The sequence below is a fragment of the Lagopus muta genome, chromosome 1 (genome assembly GCF_023343835.1).
Source record: "Lagopus muta isolate bLagMut1 chromosome 1, bLagMut1 primary, whole genome shotgun sequence".
Taxonomy (NCBI): domain Eukaryota; kingdom Metazoa; phylum Chordata; class Aves; order Galliformes; family Phasianidae; genus Lagopus; species Lagopus muta.
Window position 1 is genome coordinate 120,885,707 of NC_064433.1, and position 21,540 is coordinate 120,907,246.

At 52.0% G+C, this 21,540-nt stretch overlaps 1 protein-coding gene across 1 annotated transcript; it reads right to left on the minus strand.

Moving 5' to 3' along the window:
• Positions 1–1,798: 1,798 nt before the first annotated feature.
• LOC125685664 (maestro heat-like repeat-containing protein family member 2B) lies at positions 1,799–12,301 on the minus strand. The gene is made up of 31 exons (XM_048928928.1): positions 12,277–12,301; positions 11,869–11,990; positions 11,607–11,729; positions 11,302–11,467; positions 11,049–11,147; positions 10,783–10,934; positions 10,289–10,432; positions 9,678–9,770; positions 9,324–9,393; positions 9,095–9,208; positions 8,919–8,992; positions 8,467–8,586; positions 8,212–8,319; positions 7,863–8,022; positions 7,694–7,734; positions 7,376–7,517; positions 6,914–6,966; positions 6,477–6,584; positions 6,090–6,209; positions 5,796–5,918; positions 5,506–5,661; positions 5,162–5,284; positions 4,787–4,866; positions 4,244–4,379; positions 4,035–4,127; positions 3,553–3,639; positions 3,255–3,378; positions 2,943–3,052; positions 2,404–2,556; positions 2,016–2,170; positions 1,799–1,913 (listed from the first exon to the last, which is right to left on the minus strand). The coding sequence occupies exons 1-31, from the start codon at positions 12,299–12,301 to the stop codon at positions 1,862–1,864; spliced, it is 3,426 nt and encodes a 1,141-aa protein (XP_048784885.1). The 3' UTR covers positions 1,799–1,861.
• Between the last annotated feature and the right edge of the window lie 9,239 nt (positions 12,302–21,540).

Sequence of the window (21,540 nt, forward strand, 5' to 3'; positions counted from 1 at the left end):
AGCAAATTAAAATCACCTTCCCCTCACCCATCCTGTTCTACCTCCTCTCTGCGAGTGGCACAAGAGAAGGGAGCTGTGGTCAGTCCATAACCTTTGTCTCTGCTGCTCCTCCATAGTCACTCTCAGCCCCTGCTCCACATGGATCTCTTCCACAATACTGACTTCCCTGAACTGATTTCTGTGGGCTTCCTACAGCTGCAGCTCTCCAGCACTGCCCCAACATGGCTTCGTACCACAGTGTCCACCCTTCAGGCACTGGCTCAACACAAGTCCCCATGGATGGCAGCTCCCCCAGTTCTCCTGTCCCATCGTGGGCCCCTCTCTATGGGACAAGGGGTCATGGGCACAAACTACAGCACAGAATGTTCCCTCTGAGTGCCAGGCAACACTCCTGTGCTGTGCAGATGGACAGTTGGCACAGGCTGCCCAGAGACTCTGGAGTTATCTCCTTGGAGATCTTTGAAAATCGCCTGGATATGGTACTGGGAACTCTGCTCTGGGTGTCCCTGTATGAGCAGATTTCTAGCCCCAGAGGTACCTGCCAACTTCAGCTATCCTGTGATCCTCTTCTTTTTGGTCTCTCTAAATCCACACCACTTGACTAACCTACTCTTCAGCCTTTAAACTTTTGTGGAAAAGCGCCCTGACAGGACACTGAAGAGCCAACTTTGGGAAGTAGAAGGTCCTGAGGGAGACAAATACAGACAGATCTCCTGATGTGGAATGATGTGTCTCTGCCCTTCAAAACTACCAGACAAACATGACAGCAATTACTGATAGACAAGCACCACTGCAGATTTATCCATGAGAAGGCCCCATTTTAGAACTTCACATCTGAAGGTACTAAAGGATTCAATTCAGAACAATGTCTAACACCCTGTATCTCTCTGTAAAAGGAGTCTAATGTATCTAATGTATGGGTCTGTTCAGCCTTGAGAAAAGAAGACTGAGAGGGGACCTGATCCAGGTCTATAAATATCTAAGGTGTGGGGGGCAGAATGGCGAGGCCGGACTGTTTTCAGTGGTGAGTGGAGACAGGACAAGGGGAAACGGCCGGAAACTGCAGCATAGGAAGTTCCGCACAAACATGCGCAAGAACTTCTTTACAGTGAGGTGACGGAGCACTGGAACAGGCTGCCCAGGGAGGTGGTGGAGTCTCCTTCTCTGGAGATGTTCAAGACCTGCCTGGATGCCTACCTGTGCGACCTGGTGTAGGGAACCTGCTTTGGCAGGGGGGTTGGACTCGATGATCTCTGGAGGTCCCTTCCAACCCCTACAATTCTGTGATTCTGTGATTCTGTGATGTCTGTCAGGAGGATGGAGCCAGGCTTTTCTCAGTGACATCCAGTGACAGGATAAGGGCAATGGGTACAAGCTGGAACATGAGAGGTTCCACATGAATGCTAGAAAAAAAACTTCATGGTGGTGGTAACAGAACAGTGGAACGGGCTGCCCAGAGAGGTTGTGGGGTCTCCCTCTCTGGAGACATTCAGAACCTGCCTGGACACATTCGTGTGTGACCTAATCTAGGTGTTCCCAGCAGGGGGATTAGATTACATGAGCTTTTGAGGTTTCTTCCAATCCCTGACATTTGGTGACTGTGATTCTGTAACTGGTATGGAGAAGAGACAGCAGCTATTGAAATAAAGACTTGGTTTAAAAAAAAAAAAGGTACTATTTTTATATATATATATATTTATTTATTTATAATAAATAATACAATTTTTAAGCTCATCTTCTCTTTTCTCGTTCTCTTCTCTTCTTTTCTCCTTTTCTCCTTTCAAATTTCCCTTTTCATTCCCTTTTTCCTTCCCTGCTCCTTTCCTCTCCTCCCTTCCTTTCTTATCCTTTCTTCTTTTTGCTATTGGCTCCATCGCTGAAGACAAAATTCTCTTATTCTCCTCCATGTCTCACTAGAAAAAGTAGAGTCGCAACTTGAGACTATTCACAAAAAAGAAAAGCTGCCTCCTCCCTACATCCCTCTGCAGCAACAGCAAAGGCGGGAGTGCCAGTACCTGTCCGTTGGCCCAAGCGGCCGGGAGAAGTTGCTCATCACGGCCTCAGTGTGACAGCGGGTGAGGATGACCACCGCCTGGCACAGGAAGGGCAGGAACGTGCTGTGCTGCGCAAACGATGTGATGCTGCGCAGGATGTAGAGGATCGGAGGCACCTGAGAGAAGAAGGGGAGAAAGAATGACTTGCTGCATCCTGCACTCTGCAGGGCCCAACCACGGACATTCAGCGCATGAGCAGTGCCTGCTCCCTTGACATGCTGCCAAGTCCTAAGCCTGAATTTCATGCCAGCTACCCTGGTCTCCATGCCCTGAGCACAAGGGGCAAACGGCACAAGTCATAGTGCAACAGCCAGCAAAAGTCCAAGACACGTGAAGGAAAGTCTCTTACGTTCCAACTGATGTCCTTCCCGTGCATCTGCAGGAAGGTGGTCATCCACTTCCCAGCAGCACGCACACGCACTCCGTTGGCTTTCCGGATCGTCTCCTTGATGGCAGTCATGAAGTCAACGGTGCGTTCTAAGGGGAAGTTCCTGCACACGATCTGCAGAGAAATGAGAAGCGGGAGAGATCTCATCACTGCTCTGCTGCAGCTGTCTGTACCCTGCTGTTTATACGGAAGGCGGTTGAGCCTTCTCTCAACTTCTGCACCCATGGTGTTTGCTTACATGCAAAGCCTACCTCCCAGCAGCCACAGTCACATGCATGCAAGTGCACACACACACACACAAACGCACATCATGGAGTCAGCTCCTTGCACTGGGTGCCTGAAGGCCAGACGTAGCTCAGAGCCTCCTGCTACTTGCACTGGGAAAAGAGCACTCAGGGTAACAGCTCATTTTGGAAACAGTGTCAGAGGCTGGGAGCAGCACAGGGTCGTGCAGAAGCCTACACACAGAGATCACACCACCCCTTCTTGGGTCCACATACCATGGCCATTTTGGATGTGGTCTGAAGCTGAGAGGCGATGCTGCAGGCATGCAGCCCCTCGCACAGGCTCCTGATGTCACCCGTCTCGATGTCTGTGTTGGTCGCTTTGGCTGGAAAGAGCACAGGGAGAAAAGGGAAGTCATGCTTCTGGAAATGAAACTGCATTCCACGGGGGAAAGACAGAGGACAGGGTGGGGACAAGAAGAGAGCTGTGCACGGTGCCTCTCCCTCCTGTAAACAGGGCCCAGCCCGTGGGGCTCTGGTAGTGCTACAGAGGAGGGCAGAGGGCTGGAGCGTGCCTGCTCCACTCACCTTGGATTCGCAGAAGGGAGCTCAGACAGGTGACAGCCAGCTGGCGGGATGCGGGCATGGGGTCACAAGTCAGAGGCGCCAGCAATCCCACCAAGGAGCCAAAGTGCTCACAGGCATCTCTTCTCTGCAGGGGTGAGAGGCAGGAACAAAGCTGTAGACGGCCCCAGCTCTCTCCAGCTTCTCCCATCTGTGCCTTCCCCACGCCATGACACAGCATGCACAGCTGGGCAGAGCTCGCCTTCAAGCTCTGGGGCACTGGGGAGGGAGCAGGGAGCACGCGGTGGGGCTCTTTACTCACTTGAAGCTCTTCACAAACAGCCAGCAGCTGGGAGCAGGTCTGCAGGGCCCTCTTGCGCTCCCACACGTTGCTCGATACCATGGATTTCTGCAGGACCTGGAGTAGAGCATCTGTCTCACTGAGGATGTCTTTGCTTTCCCTTCCTGCCACCCCTCTCCCTGTCCCCCCTTTCCCAGCACTTTCCCTTAAGGCCTGCCCTGTTGCTCCATGTGGCCTCCTGCCTCACTGACCACGGGCACTGCCGCCCCGCTCTCTGCAGACACGCCTGCCTCCTAACCCAGGAGCTTTTCCTCGGCTGTGGCCTCCAGGGGCTGGCTCCTGCTTTCCCCCTGCAGGGCCCATTTCTCTGCCCATTTCAGCTCGCAGTGAGCTGGCACGTCAGCAGGAGATTTCTCCCCCTCTGATCCTCCTCTCAGTCCCCAGATCTCTGCCCCCGCTATTGACAGGCACCATGCTTTCTCCCTTGCCCCACGAATACTCACATGGACTATGTTCTGGAAGAAGCCACCGCTGGGCTCTGTCTCCAGCAGGACCACCATGAGCCGGCCCAGAGCTCTCAGTGATGTTTGCTGAAGCTGAAAGCAGAAGAGGGGAGTGACGTGTAGCATCACGGCTGCTGCCAGAGCAGAGGTTGTGTGTGCTGAGGTAGGGTTCTGACCGAGAGGTGGCCGGGAAAGTTACGGCAGGTTACCTGCAGGTACTGTGCTGCTTGCTGTGACTTCCTGATCTTCAGCATCATCTCTGCTGAAGGGTGTGTCACGATGTTCTTGCAGCACAGGACCAACATCTCACGCAGGTCCTTGCTTTCAGAAGAGGGCTTCAGCTTGCTGAGAGGAGGAAAACAGGAAGAGAAATCAGAAAGGGTATTTACCTCTCCAGACTGGTTCAGACAACATCTGAGTTTCTCCTAATTGACAGCTACAAAGCCAATACCCCCACCCAGCTCATGCTGCTGAGCACTGCCTTCAGTTCCAGCAGCGCCCACCTCCTCCCCGGCAGCAGTGAACCACCTCCTGCTCTGGAGGGAAGGAGACCCCAGCTCTCCCTCTCTTCCCTGCCAGGGCACAGGAGCACCAGGGCCTTTCTCCCTGCCCAGAACCTCAGCTTTGCTGGGCACAACAGACCAGCCGTCTCTCCTGCTGTAGATGTGGTTCCTCCCCCCCTGGCCCCTCCAGGCCCTCAGGAGCTACCCAAAATGGGGATCACCATCCTGACTTGCTACCTCAGCCCTTACCTCAACTGCTCCAGGGCCAGAACCACCTTGAGAGGCACTGGGGAGACAGGCATGCCCGAGTAATACTTCTTCATCAGGTCCTGCAAGTCCCAGAGAGACAGTGTCAAAGTGGGCAAGGGGCACACAAGAGCTGTTCCACCCGGCCCCCAGACAGGCACAACTGCCACACACCAGCCCCATCACTTTCCTGTGGAAGCACTGCAGGATGCAGCAGCTGGTGCACCCAGCCCGCTGCCCAGCCACTGCCTGCCAGCACCCAAGGTCCCCACCAGCTGGAGACGTGTGGCTGCTGGACACCTGCATGCCTCCAGGGAAGCGAGCCTTGTGGCGCAGCCCAGAACTCCTCTGCAGACAGCCCCGTCTCCAGGCACTCACCATCAGGATCTCCAGCAGCTTGCTCTTCAAGGAGGGGTTAAAGCTTGCAGAATCACCCACAGCTTGGTAGGCAGAGCTGCAGTCGGTGATGCTCTGCACCAGCGCGAGGTTGTTCTGCAAGTCCTGAGGAGCAAGAGAGAAGAACATTCTTTGAACTGCGGGAAGGGACAAGGGCTGCAAGGGACACACGTGGGGACAACGCTAAGGGAAGGGCTTGGATCTTTATCTGGGCACAAACAGTTCCCCGAGGGACCTTTGGAAAGGAAAGGCCCATCTCAGCATCCCCCCATGTGGAGAGGCTGCAGAGGGGCGCTCTGACACCCTGGCACGCTTTGAGCTCTCACCCGGCAGCTGCAGCTGTAGAGCATCAGGACGTTGCCCACGATGTCTCCCTCCAGGTGGGCGAGCAGCTGTTCCTTGGAGGCACGCAGTGCCACGCTGCCGTGGGCGAGCATGAGAGCGCTGCGTGTGGCATGAGCTCTCGTGCTGTCCAGCTCCATCTGTGTGGGAAGAAATGCCTTGAGACACTCGCTAACGGCCCCCAGTGCCCCGCGATGCTCCTGGGCTCCCAAGGCAGGAGCTGCAGGGAAAATAAGGCAGAAGAATGCCAAGATGGAAACCCGTAACGCTTTACCTTCTTGCGCCTGGAAATCCTGGCATTGCGGCCTTTGCACAGCCTGGACGCAAACATGGTGAGCGTGGCCAGGACTGTGTGGAAGTTGTTCTCAGCAGCATGGCTGAGAAGAGAGATGATTCCCTGCACAAAAGAACAAGGGGCCGTTGGCACAGGCCTGAATCTGCAGGTCTGCTCCTGAGCAAAATGGCAGCAGTGCAGAGGTTGAAAGGCCCGGAGCAGGGCCAGGAGAAGGCCTCTGCCCCAGGGCCAGAGCAGGGATGCTCACAGGAGCTGGAGGAGAGGACAGCTCACCTGGGCCTCACGTGGCTCCTCTGCATTTGCCTCCTCCAGGTGCTGTAGCAGCTTCTCCTGCACGTGGAGGACTCCCTGACAGGATCCCAGCACCGTGCCCAGAGCCTTGTACAGGAATGACTGCAGGGGAAGAAGCTGAGATGTGGCAGCAGCTTAACCTGCTGGTGGAGGGCCAGGTGGGAAGGAGCCAAGCTCCCTGGCGGTTGCTGAGAGCAGCTGCGGGGCCGAGCTTTAGCCATCCCCGGGCAGATTGCAGGGAAAGGCCCTCTGGGGGGCATAGACTGGGGAAGCAGCATCTGCACCCGCGTGGGCAGAGCACCAGCCGCAGCCCCAGCCCCAGCTGGACACCTGCAGCTGCACCGCTGGGTAGAGCCGGGGGGAACTCACCTTTTCTGCAGAGCTGCTGGCAGAGCTGCTCAGCCGCTGGCTCAGCTCACAGCTCAGGGCCTCGATCCATGCCTTCTCCTCTATTGTGTCCAGCGACGCCTTCAGGAACTGTTGGAGAACAGGAGAAGACAATGTTCCCTTGCCCTTTGCCTCTTCCCTCGCTCCCAAGTTGCTGCAGCCCTCTGGGGAGAGGTGCCTGGAAGAACAGTCCCTCTCCCAGCTCCCCCAGTGTTCCCTCCATTAAAGCCACCCACCCTCTTCTCCTAAGACCCCTCTGGGCTTGGGACAGAGCAGAAGAGGCAGCGCCACAAAGGCGTGCGGCCGCTCCGCAGCAGCGCTTGAGAGGCTGTTCCTGCCCCACAGTGGCTCACGTGGGAGCGGGGCTACTTGGGGCAGGCAAGCACTTCTCTGCACCGCGCCTCCCGGCAATGCTGTACCTTTAGCAGACGGCGCTCAAACTCGGCAGTGTCCGGGAAGCTCTCATCTTTCCCTGCACAGCAATAGGAAGACAAAGACCCTTACTTAGGATCAAGGCACAGAAGAAGAGCTGCTGCAAACCTGGCTTGGCCTGGGCACTTGACACTACCAAGCTGGGACCTGCACCCCCTCCACAATGACCTGTCCCTCCCCACAAACACTGCCTCCACAGGAACACGGAACTAAGTGCTCCAAGGCTGCTGTCTGAGGGGACATGAAGGGCCCATCCACGTCCTGGAACGGGCAGATCTCTGGTGGGATAGGTCCCTGGGCCTCAGTGCTGACTCCCAGGAATGGGAACAGCAGCAGAGCAAGAACTGGCCTGCAGGCAGTGCTTCCCCTCTGCCATGCTACAGAGCTGCATTTTCACTCCCCCCCTTCCCTTCCCTGCCTCTGCCTCTTCTTCCCCTCCAGTGCTTTACCTTCAAGACACTGCAGCAGCAGGGGGATCTCAGTAGCCCACATGGCCCCCACAGCCCTGTGGAACCTGCTGTGGAGGTTTTTCATCAGCAGTAAGGCAGCAGCTTGGAGTTTGCTGCCTGCAACAGGGCTGCCTGCCACCACCTGAGTGAGAGCAACACAAAGCAGGGTCACTTCTGCAGCAAGAGCAACGGCTTTCCCCCAGGATGGAAGCAGCTCGGCTCTGCTCTGGCAGGCAAGGAGCAGCCAACAGCTTTGCCCATGGCCATGCTGCTTCCTCCTGGGTGCTTGTGGCACCGGCCTCTGGAGCATCTACTCACCAGCAGTCGTGCCAGCAGTGTCTGGGGCGTCAGCAGTGGGCCTGCAAAGAGAAAAAAAGTGCTGAGTAAGACTCCAAGACACTGTGTGCCCAGCCACGCACACCTCCGCTGTCCCTTCTGGGTGCTACCACAGGTCAGCAGAGCTCACTGGGGGAGTTTTTGCTCCTACCTTGAAACATGGAGCTGACAAAATGGGGATCCAGATGTTCTATCGGCCGTCCTGTCAGCTCCTCTCTCTCAGCCAGGGCACAGACACAGCGGGAGACTGGGATCAGCATGCCTGTGTACTGCGCTGGCACCACAAACAACAGCAGCCGCGGCCACAGGAGCTGTAGGGAACGAGGCAGTTGAGCAGGTCAGCATTCCTGCCTCTGCTCAGAGATGAAGAGGACTCTGTGAATTTCCCTGAGTCCTGTGTGCTTCAGAGCACATTGGAGGAGAGACCTGGGGTCCTGGAATGGGACGAGGAACACGTGAGGGAAAGGCAGGGAGCAGCAGCAGGGCAGAGCGTGACTTACTTTGGACATCCCTCTCACAGAGACGTCCAGTGATCCCAGGATGTCCATGCACAGCTCCTGGAGAGCTCCTTCTTTCTGGGCTTCCCGGGCAGAAAGGTCTCCGGCTGCCTGCACAACAGTGGTGTTGAAACACTGGTTATGCTCAGTTCTCAGGAGCCTCTCAGGAGGCTCAGGTGTGGCCTCAGCGGTGCTTCTGTATAGCAGCCTCTGAGCAGCACGGGTCTTCCAAAGGAAGATGCTGCCCACTGCCCTTACCCTTCTTCCTGTGGCGCGGCTGAACTCCCTGAAGATGTGCCCCACCACATCCCAGGCTGAGCAGCTCCGGGTGTTCGAACTGAGCAGATCCTTGATGAAATACAGAATAGCCGTCCTCACCTGCAAGGGGTCAATTATGGGTGTGATTTTCCTGGTCAGAAGGCAAAGGGAAGCCACCTGCTCATCGGGGCAGCCCTTTGGGCATGAGCAGAGACAGCAAGAGCACTGGAGAGGCTTTAGCTACTGAGATGAGGGCCTGGCCTTAACACCAGGCTGTGCGCTTTCCATGCACAGCACAGGGACCTGCCTGCTCCACTCTGCCTGCTCTCCCCACAGGAGCCATCATGACCGTGTGACCAGTGCCCCAGCACCTCTCTAGTCACCCCAGCCCTGCCCGTGCTGGCAGCAGCATCACCACCCCGACAGCGCTTTCTTTTCCCCAACCAGCTCACCCGGATGCTGGGGTCGCTGCACAGACGCTGCACAGCCTCGACGACCTGGGGCAGCATCTCCGTCATCACGGGCTCTGCAAGAGATGCACAGAAGCATGAGCGGAGCCACAACACAGATGGCAGAAGGGAGCCCTGGCAGTCCCAAGGCCTGGTACTGATCAACCCGTGGTACTGACCATCAGAGCGAGCCAGAGCACCCAGCAGACCCAGGGCTGCCACGCATCCAGGCTCCCAGTCATCGCCCAGCTGCGACTGCAGAAACAGGATGGTTTCCTCTGGGCAGATCCGGGCTGCAGGGAGGAAATCCCACGCTATGTTAGCAAGAACCTCACGCCCATTCCTGAAGTTTGTGAGAGAGGTTTTGGCCAGGGCAGCGCCAAGCATGGCCAAAGCTCCTCTCCTTACCCTGCAGCATGATGCAGTGGGTCAGCTGTGCACGACCAGCCTCGCTGTGCTGCTTGCTGTCGTCATAGAGCTGTGGGAACAAGGTCCATTTGATACAATCACATCAGCACTGAGGACGGAAAAGACACTGTGCTGCCCGCTCTCGTCTCCCTGGGCACTCTCGGGAAGAGGGCAGGCAGACAAAACCCAGCCCTCCCCACAGCATCCCCGAGAGTACATGCATGGCTCTGGACCTGCCTTGAGCATGCAGGAGCTAAGGCTGAGCCGCCTTATTCAGGGGTCAGAGCTTTGCAGTCCTCCTGAGACTTAGCCAAGAGGGAAACTGCTGTGGGCGCAAGGATAGGCTCCCCTTACCTGGTAAAACACGGCACTGGTGACGTCCAGAAACTTGTCCCCTGGGATTACAGACTCAATGCCCCCTAAGGCCTCCAGGAAGATAGTGAGGCTCTGCAAGAGAGCAGGAGAGGAAGAAAGGGATGAAGCCACATCTAGCCACTTGGGAGTGGAGAAACTGTTTCCCAATTGTTTCTCTGCAGGGAGAAGCTCCTGCACAGGCGTTCTTGTTTATCCCCCACCTCCCAGCGGCACCAAGGGAGTCTCTCTGCTCTCAATCGAGCCGTGTTTGGGCATCATTTGCAGGCATTTCCCACCCAGCAGCCCACTTCTCCCCCATCAGATGCAACTGGATGTGGTCCCCCCAGTTGTTAGCATAGAGCTCCTCAGGCACTCAGAGCCCCACAGTGGTGGTGAAACTTCCCATCCCCAAGAGATGAGCCCCAGTGATTCTTGGTTCCCTCCTGGCTCCTGTCTGGGTTGTTCCTTCTCTGACTGAAGAGCTCAGGAAGCCTCAGAGCTCCCTTGAACACCCATTCCTTCTTTCTCCAAGGGCTCCCCACCTCCTCCCTGGCCCCTCGTGGCATTTGCACGGGCCCCACGTCTACCCTGAGCCCTGCACAACAACTCACCTTGGCCACCCTGCAAATGTCTTGGATCTCCTGACACGGGTGAACGAGCCAGAGGAGCTGCTCCCAGACCTGCTCTTGGTGCCGCTCCTCTTGCAGGAGAACCTCCAACATGGCAGCCACAGCCCCAAGGACGGCCTGTTTGTCCTGGAGAGGATGGCAGAGGCCCGGTATCAAAGACTGAAGGTCTGCCCTTCCTACACAGAGGGCTTTCCCCTTCCCCTTTCCCTTCCCCTTCCCCACACCCCCACGCCCAGCAGGAGATGGGCTCGCTCTGGAGGGCAGGCAGCTTTTCCCCATACCCTCATCCCCAGCTCTTCCTGCCACAGTGCTGTGACATGCAGCTGCTCCCTGGCACAGAGCCACTTCAGGGCCCTTTGCAGAGCCAGCCCACTCCCTCTCATCACCCCTCAGCTCTCAGCCCACTGGGCACAGACAGAGCTGCCGACATGGGTGCCCCTGCTGCCATCCTGGGCTGGGAATGCAGCAGTGCTCACCTGTTCCTCCTGGCAGTCTTGCCAGTTCCACACCACAGAGAAGAGCAGCTCGTGAAGGTTTTCACAGATCTGCTCTTTCTCCATGGCAGGCCAGGGGCATTGCATTCCTGAGGACAAGTAAGTCTTGACTCCATCCAGCCACTGTTTCAAAACTGAAAAAACAAAATAATTAAAAAAATAAATTATTATTATTATTTTTTTTAAGAGAGTGAGAAAACGGAGTCTGTGAGAGTCTGCAGCAGGGCTGCTCTGGGGCCGGCACTCACCAGCACAAGCGATGCGCAGGATCTGGCCACTCTTCACCTGGCCCACCACACTGCGCAGGCCTGCCAGCATCAGCCACACAAAGGGGATGCACTGTGGAGCTGCAAAGAGGAAGGAGAGGGCCACAGTCAGAGCCCCGGCAGCAAGGTAGGTGGACAGCAGCCCTGCAGCCCCCAGCTCAGTGCAGATCACACTCAGAGGGCAGAGACCCCTTTCCCGGTTGTTATAGATGTCAGGAGGTTGAGGGTACTCTACCATAGGTGCTGAAGAGTTTGCTCAGGGTGTTGAGCACAAACTCCTTGGACATGTCCCCCGCGGCCTTCAGGTGGCTCTGGAGCTCAGCCATCACCAAGGTGAAGTGCGTCCGAGCCAGAGCCACCAGGACACTGCTGGCAGCTGTCTTGACATTGCTGGTCACGCCCTGGAAGAGAGACACTGGTGACACGCGGCCCAGGAGACTGCCTGAGGCCCTTGGAAGAGCTAAGCCCCCACCATCCACCAGCAGAACACCAGCGTGGGCAGGCGGTTGGTTCCCTTTGCCTTTGGGAGTGAGCCCTCACCTGGGCTGCCGTCAGGTCCCGGGACACCTCTGCCAGCAGCCGGTTCACCACTCCGCACGGCGGGCGGCTGCTGTCTTGGCACAGGGCGCTCTCCAGCTCACAGTACGCCTGCGCTCGGTCGCCCTGGGGACAAGGATCAGTCACGCTCGTTTTGCCCGCTGCCACCCATCGCTCTGTGGATGTGCTGCCGGGCCTGGCACCCACGGCACCGTGGCCCTGGGCCAGGAGGGCAAGGGTTGCTGGTTGGATGTCCCCAACTCACCTCCTGATCTTGCAGGCGCTGAAGCAGTAAGGTCGCGGCGCAGGTAGGGACAGGGCTTGACACCCTGCTTCTCTCCCTGCGACGCGTACGCCTGGGCACGCAGCCCACACAAGCAAAGAGACCTGGAAGGAAAGAGCAGAGCAGCTGCTGCAGGTGTTGCTTGGAGCCAGGGCCGAGCACCCGGCCAGCTGTGGGAGGAACGCTCCTCCAGCTCCACAGCGCAAGGCTGCGTGTGGTTGGCGGGGACAGGGGAGGGAGCTTTCCCCTTGCTGGGGTGCTGGGGAAACCACGGTGAGCAGCTGCACTCGGCAGAGCAAGGACAGCGCTGCTGGCACGTCCTAAACAGACACTGGAGGCACACGTGTGCTCGGGCAGCGTCGTGGTGTCCAGAGAGGTGGAGGGACTCACCTCGAAGGGCTCTCAGCCTCTCCATGATAGCAGGATGCCTCCAGATAGACACAAAGCTCTCTCTGGTTCCACTTCCTGCGGGTCCCACAAGCGGACTGAGCCACCGCTCCCACCGCTCCACAAGGGTGGATGACGCAGCCACTGTGACACCACACTGCAGTGTCACCTCACAGAGAATGAATGACACGCCCCGGGCTGGGGGCCAGACAGGTCCCCAGGGCAACCCTGCAGGCCCTCAAACACAGTGCGCTTGTGTGATGCAATCGGCTCTGGGGTTCCTGTTCCATGCTGATGCAGGGAATCACCTCAGCAGGTGATGGAGAGCCCCTGCCAGGGAGCAGCTGCTGGGCACCGTTGCCCGGCGTTGTCTTAGTGACTGGGGACTCCATGCCGGGAGGCACTGAGGCCCCCATCTGCTGCCCCGACATCCTCTCCAGAGAGCTCTGCTGTCTACTGGGGGCACGTGTCAGAGATGTTAAGGAGACTCCACCGCATCTGATCAAAAATGAATACATTAATAATAGAGAAAAATCTTCTTTATGGTGAATGTAACAGAACAGCAGAACGGGCTGCCCAGAGAGGTTGTGGGGTCTCCCTCTCTGGAGACATTCAGAACCCACCAGGACACATTCGTGTGTGACCTAATCTAGGTGTTCCTGCTAAGGCAGGGGGATTGGACTGGATGATCTTTCAAGTTCCCTTCCAATCCCTGACATTTAGTGAAACACATCCCTCTCACAGAGACGTCCAGTGATCCCAGGATGTCCATGCACAGCTCCTGGAGAGCTCCTTCTTCCTGGATGGTGTCTTGTTCATGATGCTGCCACCTTGTTCAAAGCAGAGGTGGGAGGTTCCTTTTTCCCCCTTGTTTGTTAGTTTCTAAGCCTTTTGCACATTTTTCCAGCCATGAGTCAAGGCTGTTCAGGCAGTCTTCCCTCTTTGGTGTTTTTTGGACAATAAATATGTGTTGTTAAAATGGAAGGTTAAATCACGAAAGAGGGATTGCCTGCGCTACTGAAAGCATTTGTGTTATTTGCTCAGATGCACCCCTGGGAGCTGAGATCTAGGAGAAAAATCTCATTTGATCCATAGGTGCTATACACTTGAAAATGTGGCTCCTCAGTGCTATCTTGGTAAATCTCCTTCAACATGCTTGAATTGGATGCAGAATGTGCAGTCACCTTTCTTGATCAAAGGAGGGGTTTCCCTAAAGCTTACTCTTGAAATCCGTGGTTACGAGTTTGCTTCAGTCACCCATGCACTGTGCAATGGTCAGCAAAAAGTGTTCAGATTTAATGTCAACAGCTCTTGGTATAACACTCCTTCACAGCAAAGCTGAGCAATGAGAAGAAGAGGCAAAATCTGCTCAGTCGTGATGAGTCGTGTCTTGTCCTTTACCAGTTCAGCAGAGCACAAAATACCCATCTCTTCAATGAGGAAAAGGGGTAATGAAGCAGATGCAGGAGCAGGAAACCAAGCTGGAATGGGGACTTAAGACCAGGTGATAGTGCCCTTTGCAAATGAAACAATTCACTAGAAAGTGATTTCCACCTCTCTGTCCCCGAAATGTCCCTTGACTTAAACTGAAGGCACATTTTTCCCCTCCAAAATTAGTACATTGGTAACTGGGCAAGAGTTTATCTCCTGATTCCACAATGTCCTTCTCTCTTTCAAATTTGTATTTTTATTGCACCATTCCAAATACCTGGATCGCTACCACTGCTGCAACATTAATAAAATGCTCTACAATATGAACAAATTACTGTGCTTTGAGTGCTATTAAAAAAAAACAGCAACAAAAAAAAAACAAAAACAACCAACACTGGCTGCTGACAGCTTTCCTGAGAGAAATGAGGATAATAGAAAGTGCCTAGAATGATTGTGTCCTTCTGAGGTCTGATTGCATGGAAAGGTAGCAGAAGACCTGTTAAGTCCCCTGTAGGCTGACACTTGGGCAGCTGTCAGTGACATCAAGTTCCTTGTCCATCTCATCATAGTTTGTGACTACAGCATACTTATTTAGTTGCTCTTGAGCTGTATAAACTCAGTTTTTCCATCACACTGGCAAGCAGTTGGCATGCCTTGCCTTTTTCCTCCATCTTAAGACTAGACAATGAAGCCACAGAGCATACAATAGTGGTTATTTTCCTGTGTCGCTTGGCATGAGCTGGAGAGTACCTTGGACTGATCCTGAAAAAATTCTATGGCAGACTTCTCTAACTTGGCTCAAACAAACTTCAAATAGCATATCTCCTAGAAAATAAATCTGCATTTGACTGATACTAAGAGGTCATGGTCCATCAACTGCACTAAAATGTTTTTAAAGCTGTCCCAATGTGCGCCCATACAATGAACCAGGGAGGCTCCCTCCAAGGTTTTTTTCTATCTGGTACAGAAAATGTATTTATAAGTTCACTTAGATACACACTTATTCAGCAGGCTGGAGTGATTCCAAATTAAGTGGGTTTTTAATTAAAAAAAAATCTACCTAATTATATCTTTTTCCTCATGAGACAGAAACAGATACAAAGGTGCCATTCTGACTTCTCTAATAAATAGCTTGCATTTTATTTACTTATTAAGACCATTTAGTGCTCCAGAATAGTCCCAGTTCAAGGGCTGTAAAATGCCCATTTTTTATTATTTTTCAGTGGCCATTTTCCCCACTGTGCCTGTTGATCTCATTGAAGAGCTGAGGCATCCGCTCCCAGATTTCTCATGTGCTAAGTGTAGCGGAGCGGCTGGGTGGCATCACAGGGGGAAGGAAGTGAGGGGGAAAAGGAACAGCAAGAGGAAAGAGGGGAGGAGGGCACAAACGGACAAATAGATAAAGTGGAGCATGAACGCACACTGCAGGGATGCACTTTTGAATAGGAAGAGGTCTGTACAGCAGCAAGATGCATACCTGGAGATGACAGATGTGTTCCCCTAAAGCACTAATCTGTTGTCTCAGTTATTGTTCTGGGTCTTTTTCTCCCCTTCTGCAAATACATGCTTTCATTTCTGACAACAAACACTATGCTTTTTGATTGAGGATCCAGAATACTGTTGCTATTAAAATAAATTAATATGCATATATAGCACTTTGTTGTGTATGCACACAAGTTGTGTGTATAGTCACTATGGATTACTGCCCCAGAATGTGCCATCATAAATTAGAGTGCAACTGCTCCAGTCTATTAGTAACCCACTACTGGCAATTGCCTGCGGGACTATTTCATGGCAGTTTCCATGTGCAAATATGGTATTTGTTATAGAATCACAGAATCCTTAGAGTTGGAAGAGACCTTTAAAGGCCATCTAGTCCAAGTCCCCTTCAATGAACAGGGGCACCACAGCTACATCAGGTTGCCCAGGGCCTGATCCAGCCTCACCTTGAAAGTCTCCAGGGACCACATCTCTGGGCAACCTGTTCCAGTGCCTTCCCACCCTCACTGTTAAAGATCTTTTCCTTATATCCAGTATCCCAGTATTTCCTGTTTTTCTATTGCAGCAAACAGAAAGAAACTCACAATACTAACCACTGCCTAGTTACAAATATGAAATCCATTAGGTCAGTTAGCAGCAGAAGAAACACTTGTGTCCATATTTAGGGTCATTATCAAATCTGCTTCAAACATAGATGCAGTCAGCTTAATGCAACGCCTCTCCTCCCATCAGTGTGTATGTATGCACGTGCATACACAAGCACAGAAAACACGTATATCAATTATTTGCATGTGGAAATGCAGCCAGGTGAGCTCTGCAATGGCATGAAGGCACACAAATAGGCATGTGTGAAAATGAGTGTAAAAAAAGCTCCCTTTAAACACTGGATTTGGAGACTGACCTCCCAGTGCTGTTCCCTGGGCCTAATTCCCTATGGCGAACACCAGCAGGAGCAGATTTCCAGCCCAGCTGCAGCAGCTGACAGCTCTGCCTGTGGCCTGGATTTAAATTGCTCTGCTGTTAGTGGTAGTGGGGGACAGGGTTGGCTTGTGGGAGCAAAGCCTGGGGGTAAGTAGGGCTACCAGCACATTGCTGGTGGAGCATAGGTCTGTGTCCAGATGTATGCATATTACAGACAGCAGAAACCTGGTGTTAAACTCTCTCTCCATCATCTACACATGGTGGAGATAACCTGGTTATCTATAACCAGGTTCTAACCTGGTTATCTGGCTTTTGCTCAGTCAGGGGATGAAACTGCCTTCTTGCCAGGCCCCTTGATCTGGATGGGGACAGGACTCCCCAGGTCTCTCCGTGGGCCCCCTTCCTCTGCTTCAGACAACTTCTGGAGGGAGCCATTTGGCTGGCTGCTGCCAATTGCTTCATTTTCCTCTTCCATTGTCTGCGGTGGGGGAGATGGCCAAGTATCTCATAAACAGCAGTGTTAAAGATGATCTCAGAGTGCCAACTGTGAGTGGAAAAAAGGCAGCAGCAGGCAGCTGGAGGAGGAGGGCTGGGCAGCCCCATCCCAGCCTGGGGGCAGGAGCAGCCCATCAGGATGAGTAGGCAGCAGGGCAGGTCCTGGCCATCCTTTTCTGGCTTGAAGGGCCTGTGCAAAGTTCAAGGGCTCTTCACAATGAAGCAGCTGGGCAACACCTGCAAGCAGTTTACTTAAGTCCTTACTGGCTTATTTTGGGAATCTGACTGGGTGCCAGGCTGGAGGCTTCTGAGGAAGTAAATACTTCAAGACAAAATACTCAAGTGTTTTGCCTAAGCCGTGCCTGTCGGCAGGGGCAGAAAATAAAACAAAGCAAAGTGTGCATTCAGTGAGAGCCTGGCAAGATGGAACGTGGAGCTAAGAGACGCATCCTGAAGCCAGGATGGAGGTGGCTGGGCGCCAGCAGGGCAGCTTCAGCCAGGCTTGTTGCTACTTGCAAGGCCAAAGCCCAGGCCTAACAGAACTCAGAAACTCTACGGTAAAATAAGGAGTCCACGAAAGACCATGTAAGACCAAAGTGCTCCTGTATTTATCACAGATATACACGCAGAGTGAGCTAATAAGGCACTACAATACTCATGATAAATACTAAATGCTAAACTGAGGAAGCGTGGTCTTGACAACTGAGTAGTGACGTGGACTTGAACCAGCTGAAGGAAACAAGCCAGAGAGTTGTGGTCAGTGGAACAGAGTGAGTCAAGTTGGAGGCCTGTATCTTGTGGAGTCCCTCAAGGGTCAGTACTGGGACCCGTACTATTCAACATACTCATCAGTGTCTTGGATGAGGCAGTAAAGCGCACTGTGAGCAGGCTTGCTGATGCCACAGAACTGGGAGGAGTGGCTGACATGCCTGAAGGCTGTGCTGCCACCCAGCGACACCTGGACAGGCGGAGAGTTGGGTGGGGAGAACTTGAATGAAATACAACAAGGGCAAGCGTAGGGACTTGTATCTGGGCAAGAACGACCCCACATACCAGTATAGGTTAGGGACTGACCTGTTGGAGAGCAGCGTAGGGGAAAGGGACCTGTGGGTCCTGGGGGACAGCAGGGTGACCATGAGCCAGCACTCTGCCCTTGTGGCCAAGAAGGCCAATGGCACCCTGGGACATACTAGAAGGGGCATGGTTAGGAGGTCAAAAGAGGTTATCCTGCTTCTCTACTCTGCCCTGGTGAGACCGCATCTGGAGTATTGTGTCCAGTTCTGGGCCCCTCTGTTCAAGAAGGACAGGGAACTGCTTGAGAGAGTCCAGCACAGAGCCACAAAGATGATGAAGGGACCAGAGCATCTCCCTTACGAGGAAAGTCTGAGGAAGCTTTGGCTTGGAGGAGACTGAGAGGTGACCTAATGAACGCTTATAAATATGTAAAGGATGTTGGGTTGAGAACTGGCTGACTGGCAGAGCACAGAGGGTCGTTGTTGGTGGTGCAGAGTCCGGTTGGAGGCCTGTAACTAGCGGTGTTCCTCAGGGGTCTGTGCTAGGTCCGGTCTTGTTCAACATCTTCATCAATGACCTTGATGAGGGGATAGTGGCCACCCTCAGCAAGTTTGCCGATGATACAAAGTTGGGAGGATTGGCTGACACGCCTGAAGGCTGTGCTGCCATTCAGCAAGACCTGGATAGGCTGGAGAGCTGGGCAGAAAGAAACCGGATGAGGTTTAACAAAAGCAAGTGTAGAGTCTTGCATCTGGGGAGGAATAATTCCATGCACCAGTACAGGTTGGGGGATGACCTGCTGGAGGGGAGCTCTGCGGAAAGTGACCTGGGTGTCCTGGTGGACGACAGGTTGGCCATGAGCCAGCAGTGTGCCCTTGTGGCCAAAAAGGCCAATGGCTTACTGGGGTGCATTAAAAAGAGCGTGGCCAGCAGGTCAAAGGAGGTGATCCTCCCCCTCTACTCTGCCCTGGTAAGACCTCATCTGGAGTACTGCGTCCAGTTCTGGGCTCCCCAGTACAAAAAAGACAGGGATCTCTTGGAAAGAGTCCAGCAGAGGGCCACGAAGATGGTGAAGGGCCTGGAGCATCTCCCCTATGAGGAAAGGCTGAGTGAACTGGGTCTGTTCAGCCTTGAGAAAAGGAGACTGAGAGGGGACCTGATCCAGGTCTATAAATATCTAAGGTGTGGGGGGCAGAATGGCAAGGCCAGACTCTTTTCAGTGGTGAGTGGAGACAGGACAAGGGGAAACGGCCAGAAACTGGAGCATAGGAAGTTCCGCACAAACATGCGCAAGAACTTCTTTACAGTGAGGGTGACGGAGCACTGGAACAGGCTGCCCAGGGAGGTGGTGGAGTCTCCTTCTCTGGAGACGTTCAAGACCTGCCTGGATGCCTACCTGTGCGACCTGCTGTAGGGAACCTGCTTTGGCAGGGGGGTTGGACTCGAAGATCTCTGGAGGTCCCTTCCAACCCCTACAATTCTGTGATTCTGTGATCTACATGGTATCCTTGAAGCTGATGGAGCATCCCTCTCAAAAGCAAGTCAGAGGAGATGCTGCAGTCTGTGGTGCATCCAGCTTATAATCACTGCAGCACACAGAAAGGTTAATTGTAGCTTAGATTGACTGACAAGATTGGCACAAGCTTAATCAAAGAAACTGCTTTATGAAGAGCTATCAAGGTTTCCTACAACTCATAATTTAGAAACATGATTATTAACATTATCTTTTTATTTCCTTGCTATTATAAAGCCAAACCTTCTCTGATATCTGAAGAGAAAGATCATACGAAAACTATGCTTCTGAAATCCCAGAAACAGTGTTTTCCTGATGTTTGCATTTTATCTATCTTGTAAATTATGAAATTCATTGCAATGAGAAGCAAACTCTAAAAACAAGAGGTCTTATTTTTATTGTTAGTCATATGTTTTTGCTTATCTTCGGAAATAATCTTTACACCCACCTTACCATCCTCCATATGCTAACAGCAGCTGTATTCAGATGAAAATCTGGTCCTGCGCTCATAGAGGAAGTCTGCATAACAATTATGCATATCCAAACAGTGTAATCAAGAGGATTTAAATGGTTGGTGCGAGTGAAATCTATGTGATTATCTTTGTTCAATGAACAGAGCTCAGCCACAGCAAGGTAAGGCACAGTGAGCTCAGTGCCTTAATAGAAGTAATGGCAGTGCTCTGCTTTGAGAATCATCTTGAGGAAGAATATAATATGATTTTGGCTCTGAAAAAGAGAGTAGAATCATAGAATTACAGAATCACTGAGGTTGGAAAGACCACCAAGTTCATCTAGTCCAGCCACCAACCCATGCCTGTGACAACTCTACTAGGGTAAGGTTACTTTGGTTGGCTTTTTCAATGAAATTAATGTTGGCTTTTGCAAACTTCTCCATCAAATTTTCCATCACTTCTTCTTTTTTTTTATAAATAGTTGTCTTCTTGTCCATTTCCTCAAGCACAGTCACATGGCCAGCTTTTCCCAAAAAAGCATCTCACATTGCTTGAAAAGTGTCATCTTGTCCTTTTACACTGTTTTCTCTGAAGCCTTATTTTTACATAGCAACTAGAAGAAATCTGCTAAGAAATTTGCCGTGGGAGAGAACTGGCAAGGACAGTTTTATGGAAACCTTCCATCATCTCTGTGCTCTACACATAGCACACTCACAGTAAGTCCTCATATCTTCCCTCCTGGTCATTGATGGTAGGTAACTCAACAATTTTAATGCTTGAGATCTACTTCTGTGCATACACTATGCATAAAGAATCAAAGCCCTGCTCCAGAAAAGCAAATAGATGATAACATATTTAATTAATAATGGTATATTATAGGCTCTTACAACATTATTGAGGGTTAGTTTAGCTTCTCCCATCTACTGTGCGAGCAGCAAAAAAGCATAAGTTTGTGCAGGTGGCCCTATACTTTTATGGAGTTACTCTGTATTCACTAATGTGGAGCTGGAAAAAGTATCGAGCATATTGGTTCAGGAGTCATTTTAAGACAACTCCACTGTTACAGCCTTGGATTCACATAGGCTTGTTAATGGGATATCTTAAATTACATTAGATTGAACAAATAGGAAGTGTTTCCTTTCCGTAGGAAATACTTTATCTCCAACACTGGAAATGTTTCAGCTCAAATTTCTCGATTGCTAACAAAGCACAGATCAGCTGTGGCAAAGTTTCACTTCCTGCACAAACTTGTTTTGGTTCTGGAAAAGCTCTATGTATTGGAAAAGCTTTGAAGAATGGCAACCCAGAAAGCCATCCTGGAATTGTGAGACAGCAGTGAAAGCACAATTTTTTTTTTTTTTTTTTTTGTTAGTAAACAATTTCTTGTTTCTCTCCACACAGTTTTATATTTCCTTCTTCTGTGCAAGAGGATGCATTTGTAGATTTAATTCATAGATTATAGATTTGCTTATGTGTGTGACTGTGTAGTGAATTCATATCAGATCTGTTTCCTTTTTAGGTAATAGCTATATTCTCAACTTTCCTGGAATCTTTGCTAGAATTTTAACATATTTAGAACAGTTCCAACTAATAAATTGAAACTGATGATAAACAGAATAGCAGTCTACTAAATCAAAGGGCAATCTTTCATAATGCCTTCTGCTTCAACAAAATTAGAAGGCAGCTGAGGCTGCACAATACTTTGCAGGACTATACCTTACAATAAGAGATGATGATGAAAGCAGAAAAAAACACTTTTAAATCGCATTAATTAAACTAAATTGATTAAGCTGCCTTAAGATCCTAAAATATCTCCCAGTAAAAATATCCTCAGTCACCTATGAATAGCTCTGAATGAGAGTGCAGCTAATCATCCTAATACAAATGTATAGGAAAAAAGGATTTGTTAGCTCCATTGCCTGATAAGGGTCTCCTTTAAAT